The sequence below is a fragment of the Zalophus californianus genome, chromosome 7 (genome assembly GCF_009762305.2).
Source record: "Zalophus californianus isolate mZalCal1 chromosome 7, mZalCal1.pri.v2, whole genome shotgun sequence".
NCBI classification, from domain to species: domain Eukaryota; kingdom Metazoa; phylum Chordata; class Mammalia; order Carnivora; family Otariidae; genus Zalophus; species Zalophus californianus.
The window spans coordinates 145,512,028-145,524,022 of NC_045601.1; the positions used below are offsets into that span (position 1 = coordinate 145,512,028).

The following is an 11,995-nucleotide window of genomic DNA, read 5'->3' on the forward strand; positions in this document are numbered from 1 at the left end:
AAGTTAAGTCCAAGGGTTTAAGAGCTCTTGGAGGAAAGATCTGAGGTTGAGCTTTGGGATCTTGTGTAAGTTATTAAACTCTCCATGTCTCAGTATCCTTCTCTGTGCAGTGAAGTTGGCAACTGTGTCTTGATACAGTTGTGTGAAGATTAAATGCACTGACACTCAAAGTACATAAAACAGTTGTGTTGGCTTATTGTTTTATTCTGAGACATGAAGGGTATATGGGCACTAAGGAGAAAAAAAATTGGGGAGTTGAGTGTTCGATGTGGAAGGACCCAGGAACAGGAAAGAGTATCATAAATTTGAGGACCTGAAAGTTCATTAGATCATAAAAAATTTTAAGCCATATTAGATGTCTTTAACTTGATGCTAAGGTAAGTGATGAGTCACTAAATGCAGTAAATGCACAGCAGAGATACAATCCTATCTTCTCTTTAGAAATATCACTGTTTGCAGTGTGGGAAATAGATTGGTGAGTCAGAAGACCAGTCACAGTAGTCTGGGTAGGAGGAGATGGTGGCAAGGGGGATGAAGAAGGGAGGGTAGATTTGAGAGCTATTTAGGCAGAATCAATAGATCTTGATTGATCTGATGCACAAGATGTGAAAGTAGGCTGGAAGTGTCCGTTTATCATATTATTTATTATATATTGTGTTTGATGCATTTAGTCATGTCATAGAAATGACCACCACTAATTCAGCAACCTATGCTATGTATCTGTATTAGAGTTCTCCAGAGAAGCAGAACCAATAGGAAATACATAGACATAGACACACAGAGACAGATTAATTATGAGGAATTGGTTCATGGAATTACAGAGACTGGCAAGTCCCCAAGATCTGCAGGGTGAGTCACTGAGCTGGAGACCCAGGAGAGCCGATGGTTTAGTTCCATTCTGAGTCCAAAGGCCTGAGAACCAGGGGATCCGATGGTGCAGTGACAGTAAGAAGTAGAAGGCCAGCAGTCCTGAGATTCAGGAAGAGCCTGTGTTTCCATTTGAGTCTGAAGGCAGGAAAAAAGCTGATGTCTCCGTGTGAAGGCAGTCAAGCAGGGAGAATTCTCTTACTTGGGGGAGAGTCAGCCTTTTTGTTCTATTGAGACCTTCAACTGATTGGACAAAGCCCACCTACATTATAGAGGGCGTCTGTTTTACTCAGTGCACTGATGTAAATGTTACTCTCATCCCAAAACACCCTCACAGAAACCCCCAGAATAATGTTTGACCAAATATCTAGGCACCTCATAATCAAGTTTTCACATAAAATTAACCGTTGCAATACGAAACTTTTATTTCTGGCTAATAACCATCACTTTCTTTGACTTTTTCATTTCTATTAAGAACAGTAGGATTTGACTTTTTAAATTTTAAGTCCATTTTTTACCTATGTGTGTGTGTGTGTGTGTGTGTGTGTGTGTGTGTGTGTGTGTGTATTCAGCTCAGGTCATGATCCCAGGGTCCTGGGATATATATATCAGGTGGGAGTTACCATCTCCACATCCAGGACTACATAACAGCAAAGCTGTATTTGGAGCCCAACCAGGTTTTATAGTGTTTTTAAAACCAAGAGCCAATTTTCACCGTTCATTTAGGTGTCTGTTTAATCCAGAACAATACCTCTTTTTATTTTTGTGAAATTGACTGTTGTAGATGAGCTGCATTCAGGATTTATTGGAAAGTCTCCTCATTATTAGATTCATATGAAACATTTAGTAAAAATGCTGCATAAGTGATAGGCACAAGCTCAGTTGTCTGACTGTTGGTGTTGCTGGGCTTGATCATTTAAGTTTGTGGCTGCCAGATGTCTCCATTGTTTTTTTGTAATTAATAAGCAGTCAGTATGGTGGTTCTTGGAGACTGTGAGAATGTCCTTTCTCCCCACTCCTTTTGCCCAGTGACTTTACCCATTTGTGGTCTTTGATTCAATTACTTATTTCACCAAGCTGCAAAATGGTGATCTTTTCAGATTTGTTATTCCTGCTCTGTCAGCTGGCAGTCTTGTGTAGAACAGAGTTTTCTCCTTTTGTATGTGTGTTCTGTTTTTAGGAATGGTTGTTTCGGAGAGAAGGGAATTGATAGTAATTATTGGAATTGTATGAAGCCAACAGAGGTGTATTCCTGTGGTTACTGTTACTGCTACTGCTACTGTTTCTGTGATTCTTTTTTTTGGGGGGGGTAAAGATTTATTTATTTGAGATTGGGGGGAGGGGAGGGGCACTGAGCAGGGCACCCGATATGGGGCTCCATCCCAGGACCCTGGGATCGTGACCTGAGCCGACGGCAGACGCTTAACCAACTGAGCCACCTGTTTCTGTGATTCTTGTTTTTACATTTTCAGGAGGAGACCGTGAAAAGGAAGTTCTCCGGGGCAGAGAGCACCAGCCGGCTGATGCTGGGGATGGCGACAGCACTGGCTAATGCCCATTCCCCAGCTCCGCTGAATCTGAAGAAGGAGGGGCTTCAGACAGGGAAGGAGGACCCCTGCTCTACTTGGGAACAGGGATTCAAGCTGCCAGGAAACAGCACCGGCCTTGGGCAAGAACCGCTGTGCAAACAGTTCAGACAGTTGCGATATGAAGAGACCACAGGACCCCGCGAGGCGCTGAGCCGGCTCCGGGAGCTCTGCCGTCGGTGGCTGCGGCCCGAGACGCACAGCAAGGAGCAGATCCTGGAGCTGCTGGTGCTGGAGCAGTTCCTGACCATCCTGCCCGAGGAGCTGCATGCCCGGGTGCGGGAGCAGCACCCGGAGAGCGGGGACGAGGTGGTGGTTGTGCTGGAGGATTTGCAGCCAGAGCTTGGAGAAGCAGGACAACATGTGGTAAGGAGCAGATTCGTTTTTTGTAGAAAAGCGGGAGCTGAGGCCTGGGCCGACGAGGTGGGCATGAGCTCAGTAACAGGAGAACTGCTAAGCTTTGGTTCGGTTTCTTTCCAGTCCGGCTGCTCGTAGCTGTAGGTCAGCCTCCCCTGCTGTCTGCTGGGATGAACTGAACGTACTGATTCCCTAGCCGCTTTTCTCCGACCCCCGGTTTCTCTTGACTCCTTTCTCACGTAGAAGTGTTTCCTGAACAGTTTCCTCCTAAGCCCACATGTCCCTAACTGTCCCTACATAACCGTCCCTAGGGCCCAGACCAGGCAAAGAAGCAGAAGATGCTCGCAGAGGAGGCAGCCCCTGTGGAAGCAGCGCGGGAGCCGCAGGTCCAGCCTGAGCGTGACGTCCCAAAGCCTGAAGAAGAGAAGGGTAAGAAACAGCTGTGTCTTCTCATGTGTGACAGCTGGGCTTTGGTGTCCCCTCCGGCGGCCCAGCTTTTGTGTTTGTTTTGAGTCAGGTTTATTGAGGTGTAATCTACACACGGTAGAAATCACTCTGTAAGTGTCCGGGTCAGTGAGTTTTCACAAATGTGACAAAACTCAGTCATCTAATCACCACCACAATCTAGATCTGGAAGATTACCATCACCCCAAACATTTCCCCCCATCCTTTCCTTGGTGTTTCTGTTCAGCAGAAACCAAAGGCCCTTCCTGTGTCACGCTTCATCTCCTCCTTCTTCCAGTTACCATGGGGGTGAGCAAACAAGGTTCGCTAGTTTCTCACCCGAGGCAAAGAACCTCAGCCACGTGGGCCAGTGCCCATTTTCTCTTGTCTCCTTCAAGTTATTGTAGTATTATTACTGTCTTTTGTTTCTAAATGTTACCTAAATTCCTTTTTTACTATATTGTATTTTCTTTGTCACTGAAATTCCTCTTTCTTTCTGTCCCTTACATTTTTTTTTAAAGATTTTATTTGTTTATTTGAGAGAGAGCACGCGAGAGCATGAGCAGGGTGAGGAGCAGGGGGAGAAGCAGGCTTCCGATGGAGCAGGGAGCCCGATGCGGGGCTCGATCCCAGGACCCTGGGACCATGACCTGAGCTGAAGGCAGACGCTTAACGACTGAGCCACCCAGGCGCCCCATGATGGGCTTATATTTTAAATATGACAAGTAAATGTATTCATAGTAGATCCTTGACACTGTCTCTTGCCTTCCTGGTCTGTTGAAAATGCTGTTTTACACTCAAAGTTCAGGTCGTTTTCCAGTTTCAGAGCCGCCCCCGCTTTTTAGTTGTTTATGTCATTAGATCATTGCTGGAAAAGGATCTCTCTTCCTTTAAGCCCTCCCTCCCCTGTGCGTGGCCGCAGGAAGATGTGCACAAGGTGCCTCGCACAGGATTCGCTGTCTCTGGCTTCTCCTTGCGAGTCGTCCACTGTTGCCTTTGGCTCTCGTGTGCTCTCCCTTTGCAGTTGATCTGCTGCCTTTATGCGGCTCACACTCATGAACTTGTGCTAGCTTGTTATTGGTGCTGCTGAGGACCTCTCTCCTGCTTTCTGTCTCATTCCAACTTTGCGTCTTCATTCAGGTTCCTGGCCTTGGAAGGCCCATTCTACTGGCCCACCTGTCCCTGTATGTCTGAGCTTAGGTTTTATTCATCAGACATTGCTTACACTTTTTCACGTACCAGACATACGAGCAAATTATTACAGCATCAAGATACTCGGTATCTGTTGAGCCACACAGGAAAGCAGCTGCTGCTGTCCAAGGAGATCGGGAAAGTTCAAGACATTTTTGTGAACTTCATGTTACCCTTGAGGGTAAAACCCAGTGGTTTTGATCTGTTGGTGAGGACAGTGAACCCAGAGGGTTTTGATTACACAGCCAATCAGTGATAAAATGGGCTCTGTGTCTGCATTTCTTCATTTCCAGTACTTTCTCTTTCTTATTGGCCCCAGGGCCCTCAGTTGACCACGCTTTTTTATACTCCAGCTGACAAACCATTTTCAAGAATGTACAGCCATGCCCTTTGAGACTGTTTGCGTGCTTGCTAACTTTGTGTGCTGTGTGTATGTCACATGATCAAGTTCAAACCATTTTTTTTTTTAAGATTTTTTATTTATTTTTGACAAAGTGTGTACAAGCAGGGAAAGGGAGAGGGAGAAGCAGGTTCCCTGCTGAGCAGGGAGCCTGATGGGGGCTCAATCCCAGGACCCTGGGATCATGACCCGAGCTGAAGGCAGACGTTTAACCATCTGAGCCACCCAGGCGCCCCAAGTTCAAACCACTTAAGATCAGCTGCCTCCTACCACAGTCCCCATCCTCCCCCGAGCAGCCGCTGTTAACAATTTCTTGTGTACCGTTGCGTGTATATTCTGTGCAGATGCAAGCATCCACAGCATTTCCACTTGGCACACATGGCTTGATTTAAATTTATTCCTCCTAATTGCAGATTCCCTTCCCTAAGCATTAAAAAACAAGTAATTGGTAGTATATATTTAATGTTTCAGGTGAGGAGACAAAGATTGAGACTGGGAAGACGGTGGTAGAGCCAGATTCTTGTGGAGGAGTGGAATCATCTGGGAAAACATCTGAACCCATAGAACCTCGTCATGAGGACCCTAACTTGGAAGGGCAGCAGGTCAAGCCCAAGGAGAAGACTGAATATAAATGCTCAGACTGTGGGGAGGGATTCACCCAGCGCTCAGACCTGATTAGACACGAAGGGACACACACACAAGGGAGGCTCTGTGAATCTGAGGCTTGTCCGAGTCCTCGTCCTACTGCACATCAGAAAATCCACTCTAGAGAGAAAGGTCATCAGTGTCATGAGTGTGGGAAAGCCTTTCAGAGAAGTTCTCACCTCGTCAGGCACCAGAAAATCCATCTTGGAGAGAAGCCTTACCAGTGCAAAGAGTGTGGAAAGGTCTTTAGCCAGAATGCAGGCCTTCTGGAACACCTTAGAATCCATACTGGAGAGAAACCTTACCTGTGCATCCACTGTGGGAAGAACTTCAGGCGCAGCTCCCACCTCAACCGACACCAGAGAATTCACAGTCAGGAGGAGCCCTGTGAGTGCAAGGAGTGTGGGAAGACCTTCAGTCAGGCCCTTTTCCTCACCCACCACCAGAGAATCCACAGCCACTCCAGAAGCCATCGCTGTAACGAGTGCGGGAAAGCCTTCAGTTTGACCTCGGACCTCATTCGCCATCACAGGATTCACACTGGAGAAAAGCCTTTTAAGTGTGCCATATGCCAGAAAGCCTTCCGACTGAACTCCCACCTGGCTCAGCACGTGAGAATCCACAACGAAGAAAAACCCTATGAGTGTAATGAATGCGGCGAAGCCTTCAGGCAGAGGTCGGGTCTTTTTCAGCATCAGAGATACCACCACAAACACAGTCTGGCTTGATGGGGCATCCTCTCTGCAAGGAACATGACGGACAGTATGTTGACAAGCAAACAGCACTTTCGGAAGAGTCACTCCAGCCAATTCTAGCCTCAGAGAACTCCAGGCGGCCAAGTGGGAGGCTCTGTCCCTTCACTTGTGCTCAGCCTTGGACCACAGTGATTTGATCCTCGATGGGACTGTGGGAAAAAAGCAAAGCCGCATTCTTCACTGCAGAACTTCTCTGAGCCTTTAACATGGTAAATGCATGATTGCACGCCTCCAAGTAGTAGAGAGCCTCGTGATTGAGCGAGGGCTTTGAAGTCACCAGTGAGTCAGTCAAGTATCCACAGATTTATAGTCTTGACCAGAGCAAGAGCAGGTCAGTATTTTTGCATCTGCTACAGCAGCAGCTATAAAATAAAACTAAAGATGTTTGGAAATACACCACTCTTAAAGTGCAGGTTAATGGTGGGCATTTTCCCCCACTGGTTTTACTAACCACCCCCTACTGGCATCCGCCACTTTCCCCACCCCCAGTCAGCAGAAGCATTTTGGAAAGCAAAGAAAATTTAATTTGACCACTTCCCACCCCATTCTTGCCACAATACTTCACTGATTCAAGTTGGAAATCGAGGTTTTACTTAAAGTATGGAAGACATTTCATAAGTCATTTGAATGAATTCAGGTAGCAGCTGTCTTACTTGATACCTCCGGTGCCAGGGTAGTTGGCTCCTGCATAGGCACTGTTTAGTAAGTGAGGAAAGAAATTGGACTTTTTCCTTTTAATACTGATAATGCAATTTTATTTTATTTTTTATTTATTTTTTAAAGATTTTATTTATTTGAGAGAGAGCGTGAGCGGGGGGAGGGCGGAGGGAGAGAAGCAGACTCTCTGCTGAGCACGGAGCCCGACACAGGGCTCGATCCCAGGACCCTGAGATCATGACCTGATCCAGAATCAAGAGTCAGATGCTTAACCGACTGAGCCACCTAGATACCCCTGATAATATAATTTTAAAATGTTGCTTGTTCTGGAATTCTTTGGAAGTCAAACAATAAAGTCAGCTGGGAGGAGATCATGATTTTATACTGTGAATACCAAAATGTTATGGTAATGGTGAAGAGTATTGAGCTTAGGGGAGTCCACTCCTGAACCATCATTGCTTGCTGATTGTCAGTGGCTGCATAGGGTATTGTGTCTGGAAGAAGTGTCTCAGTCTGCCGTGAGAATGAACCCTCGTGCATTGTTGAGGGTTTGGTGCATCTGCATATAGTTTAGAGACAAACGAGGAGTGACTTCACAAAAGCTTGTTTTTCTCTCAGGTGGAAAAATCTGGAGACAAGCAGTCCAGGACTGATACAGTGTTTCCTTGACACCACTAGGGATCCTGCTTCTGCTCCAACATCCTAGTGCACACCATCAGTCCTGAGGTGGTCACATGATCCTGGGTGGCTGCTTAAGCTCCAGCCATCACATGCAAAATGCAGACAGAGGCAGAAGGACAAAGATGCCTCCCAGCTCAGCCAGCCCTCTGTGAGCAGCCTCCCAGAAGTCACTTCCACACATACTCTACAGGCCAAAACTTGGGAAAGGGAGTTGGGAGAGTGTGTCTTATTCTGGTTTGCGGAGTGCCCAGCCAAAAACTAAGCTTCTGTCACTAGGAAGAAAGGGGGGCATGAAGGCTGGAACAGGCACTTTGCAGTCTTTGACCCACTTCCCACCTGCTGCGTGTGGTGTGACCAGGTGCCACCGTTAATACCGTTTCCTGGAGGAGGACCAAATCTGTGGGAGAAGCAGCAACTTTTTGTGGCTCTAAAGAATTTCATGGAAACAGTCATGTTCCATTCCTTAGGAAGTCGTAAAGCTATCTGTCTTTCAATCTGCCGATGAATAAAATTAAGTTGGTATCAGGAATTTTCTCCCAAGTGTTTTGACGGCTGTGCTGAGGTCAGTGCCTAAGCATTCAGCTCTGTGTCATAGTTTAAATCTGTTCGATTCTGTTCTATTTTAGAAGGAAAGAACAGAGAATGTCTGTTTGCTTCTCTGTTAAGAAGGAAAAAACAATTCTCATGAAAAAGCAATGACAACAAGAGTTACAGTATGAAGAGTGATATAGCCTTAAATATTTGGAAAATTTAGCTTTCTTTGTGGTGATTCTGTAGTACACACATTATAAAGTTTTCTAAATTTGTTGATACCTTAACCAACCTAATCCCTCACACAGTCCCAAAGGAAATGGTGTTCTCATCAGTACCCTGGGGGCATACCCATAACGACTTGGACATAAATGTTGGACACAGGTATATTTTATTTATTTTTTAAATTTTTTTGAAAGAGCATGGGGGCGGGGAGGGGAAGTGGGGGCAAGACAGTCTCAAGCAGGTCGCACGCCCAGGACCCTGAGATCGTGACCTGAGCTGAAATCAAGAGCCAGGTGCCCCTGGATACAGGTATATTTTAATAACATGCTTTTCTTTTCTAGAAGAATATAGAAACATTGAACACACGGCAAAATGTTATAACAGATCTTGATGAAGGTTTTGCTTGCAGTGCAACACATGATAGAGGCTCTAGAAGGAAAGCTCAGAGTCGATTCAGAGGGCAGCAACCCAGAAAGGATGAGCTCTGTTGCAAAGTATCTTCTCCTGATCAGCTTTTCTGTTGGGATAGTATCCTATAATGTTCAAAAAAGAGTGGTCCTTGTGTGTCTTCATTTCCTCTTCACTCTCCTGTTTAAAAAACTGATAAAGTTATTAATAAGTGTGCCATTATAAATGTAGTATGGAAAAACAAGAAAGGGAAAAATAAAGCACCCTAATTTTCACCTGTCAAAAATAATCAGTTTAATGTGCATATATACACACACATACTCGAATTGTGATTTGTCGTTACTAATAATTTCTGCTTAATTTTTAATACCAATTGTCCATGTTTATCTTCATAAATTCTTAAGTTAACTCTTGTTTATTATGATAGAAATTCATATATTTTGTAAAAACCTTTGAAAATGTAAAGAAAGCAAATCATCCTGCTCCATGGGCCAGATACAATCCCTTAATAAAGTATTTTGAGATACTGGTCTTTTTTTATGCATAGAAACACTTTACTTTTCTACTGGATTTCATATTGCGAACAGTTTTGATTTGTAAGAGAAAAGGACAGTCCATTTGCCTATCTGCCCCGTCCATTCTAGACCAGTTCTGCCATGATCCTGGGTGGGCAGCTTGCCACGTGACCCTTCTCAGACCACTGAGGATTGGATTGGGTGGGGGACCCCTAAGTCAGGCTTGGTCATTTGGATACCCCCAGAAGTTTGATATTGGGTCACAGATTCTGGTTGGTCTCTGTTAGACACTTGAACAAGAAACGAATCTAGAGCTGGAACCATTTTTGTGGTCACATAAAAACCAAATAGAAACAAACCAGCCTAGTGAGAAGTAAAAGAACGAAAGCAAGTCCTGAAGCTGGGACCCTATGAAGGCTCAGAGAAACTCAGGATAAACGACTCTGGCCCTCAGCTCCTGAGGTCCGCCATACTCCCAACTGGTCCTGGGAGTCCAGGGAATACCCTTGTTTCCTTCTGTCGAAGATTTCTTTTAAGTCAGTTTGATTGGGTATCTGAACCTTGCTAACAAATAAACCCAGAAATCCCTGATTAAGACACCCGGATAACTAAAAGTCTTCATGGAAGATCATTTATTTTTATTTAAAAAAAAATTTTTTTAGAGATTTTATTTGAGAGAGTGAGCAAGAGTACAAGCAGGGGGAGAGGGAAAAGCAGACTCCCTGCTAAGCAGGGAGCTGATGCAGGACTTGAACCCAGGACCCTGATATGACCTGAGCCTGAGACAGCTGCTTAACCAACTGAGCCACCCAAGCATCCCAGAGATAATTTTAATATAGGTTGCGCAATATTCTACAGTATATGTTCCCATTGTTAGTCGTTTAGTTTATAGTTTGTCACCACAAACATTTCAGTAAACATCCTTGGACATAACTTTGCTCACTTTATAGAATTCTTTTCCTTCATTCAATTCCTGAAACTAGGATGTAAATGAGACAAAGGGGTAGGCACAATTTTTTGTTGTTGTCTAAGGTTTATTGGAGATATTACAGCACAGCAGAAAGATTCAAGCGGCTCCACGTGGTGTTTTGAAATTCATCCCAACTGTAGGCTGGGTGACCTGCAGGTTGGACAGACTGCCAAAGTCCACGAGGTTCGACATTTCCTTAATGTCAGGGTCTATCTACTTCAATGATCTCCTGATCCAGGGCTGAGACCTCGGGCCCGTAATTCTCCCTTTCTCTCTCCTGCAGCTTGATGGAGATGCCTCGCACCGGGCCCCTCTGAATCCGCTTCATCAGGTGTGTGACAATAGCCTGCGGTCTTGTTGCGGAGCTTCTTGCTGGGCATGATGGCGATCTCCTCGCACACGTGCTTGTTGGTGTGGAAGTCGTTGCCCAGGCGCGCCTAGTACCTTTCAGTGATGACCCGGGCCGCCGCCTTCACGGTTTTGGTGCGGACACGGCCCATGTCGGCGGGTATAGTAAAAAAGCAGTAGGCACATTTTCTAAGGCTTTTGATTCATTTGCCAGATTTGCCCTCCATAAAGGTTATGCTAATCTGTGCCTTCTGTTAGCAGTCTGTGAAAATACCCATTTTTACATACCCACATCAAACCTGGGAATTACTCTTTTGCACATCTGATAATCTGGTGCATACGAAATGAATCTTTTTAAAGGGGTTTTAAAAGAATACTTTTGCTGCCAAAGTTGAACATCTACTTGCATGTGAATTGGTCATTTATAATTCTGGTTTTGTGAACAGCCATCCTCACATTTTTCTGGATTTTTCTATTAGATTCTTTTAAACAGCAGTGCTCTTAAAAATTAACAGGGGAGCTGTATATAAAATTTTAGATGCACATGCTCTTTGACAGATCAATTCTAATGTGTAGTATTTAAGCTGGAATTATAAAAATATGTGAAGATACTGTTCTCTGCAGCATTACTTACTGTGCATACATACACATGTACTATAAAACAGTAGGGATAGTTAGGTAAATTGGCGTGCATCCATACAATGGAAACTATTAGGCTGTTAAAAAATTAGCTGATATGGAAAGATCTCCAAACTATCCTAACAGAAAAGGCTGAGGTGCAAATTCATGTTGTGATCCCGTGAGTTTAAAAATATATAGCTACAGGGGCACCTGGGTGGCTCAGTCGTTAAGCGTCTGCTTTCGGCTCAGGTCATGATCCCAGGGTCCTGGGATCGAGCCCCGCATCGGGCTCCCTGCTCCGCGGGAAGCCTGCCTCTCCCTCCCCGACTCCCGCTGCCTGTGTTCCCTCCCTCACTGTCTCTCTGTGTCAAATAAATAAATAAAATCTTTAAAATAAATAAATTTGTTGGGGAAAACTTTAAAATATATATATATAGCTACATACTCACTAAACAAATGTTTATTGTGTGCTACTATGTGGCTGGTAGTGTCCTGGGAAAACACACAAAATATTAACAATGGTTAACTTTGGGGATGGGGTACTTTTCATTTTATAGTTTCTAAGCAACTTGATTTTTATTGGGCATATATAATCTACATATTTAAATTTTAAGAACTTGTGCCGTATTGTAATTGTTCATTTATGTGACCCGCAACCTGAGAGGATACTAAAAGCAGAGTCTCGGCTTTGCCTTTGCTGTCTCGTCTTTAACTGAAACAATTGACAGAGGTGAGGGTCCCGCTCGGGTCTTCGGGACGCGCCTGCGCGGGACGGCGGCAGGGGTCCTCCCGGC

General features: G+C 44.9%; 1 protein-coding gene across 1 annotated transcript in view; it reads left to right on the forward strand.

Annotated features, from left to right (window-relative positions):
• The window catches only part of LOC113928037, a 53,029-nt gene extending 45,379 nt beyond the window's left edge, over window positions 1-7,650 (forward strand). Inside the window, exons 12-15 of the mRNA XM_027604123.2 lie at window positions 2,340-2,819; window positions 3,122-3,239; window positions 5,317-6,576; window positions 7,521-7,650. Coding sequence (XP_027459924.2) covers window positions 2,340-2,819; window positions 3,122-3,239; window positions 5,317-6,218 — 1,500 coding nt within the window. The 3' untranslated portion in view covers window positions 6,219-6,576; window positions 7,521-7,650. The remainder of the gene's footprint in view (window positions 1-2,339; window positions 2,820-3,121; window positions 3,240-5,316; window positions 6,577-7,520) is intronic.
• The last annotated feature ends 4,345 nt before the right edge of the window (window positions 7,651-11,995 follow it).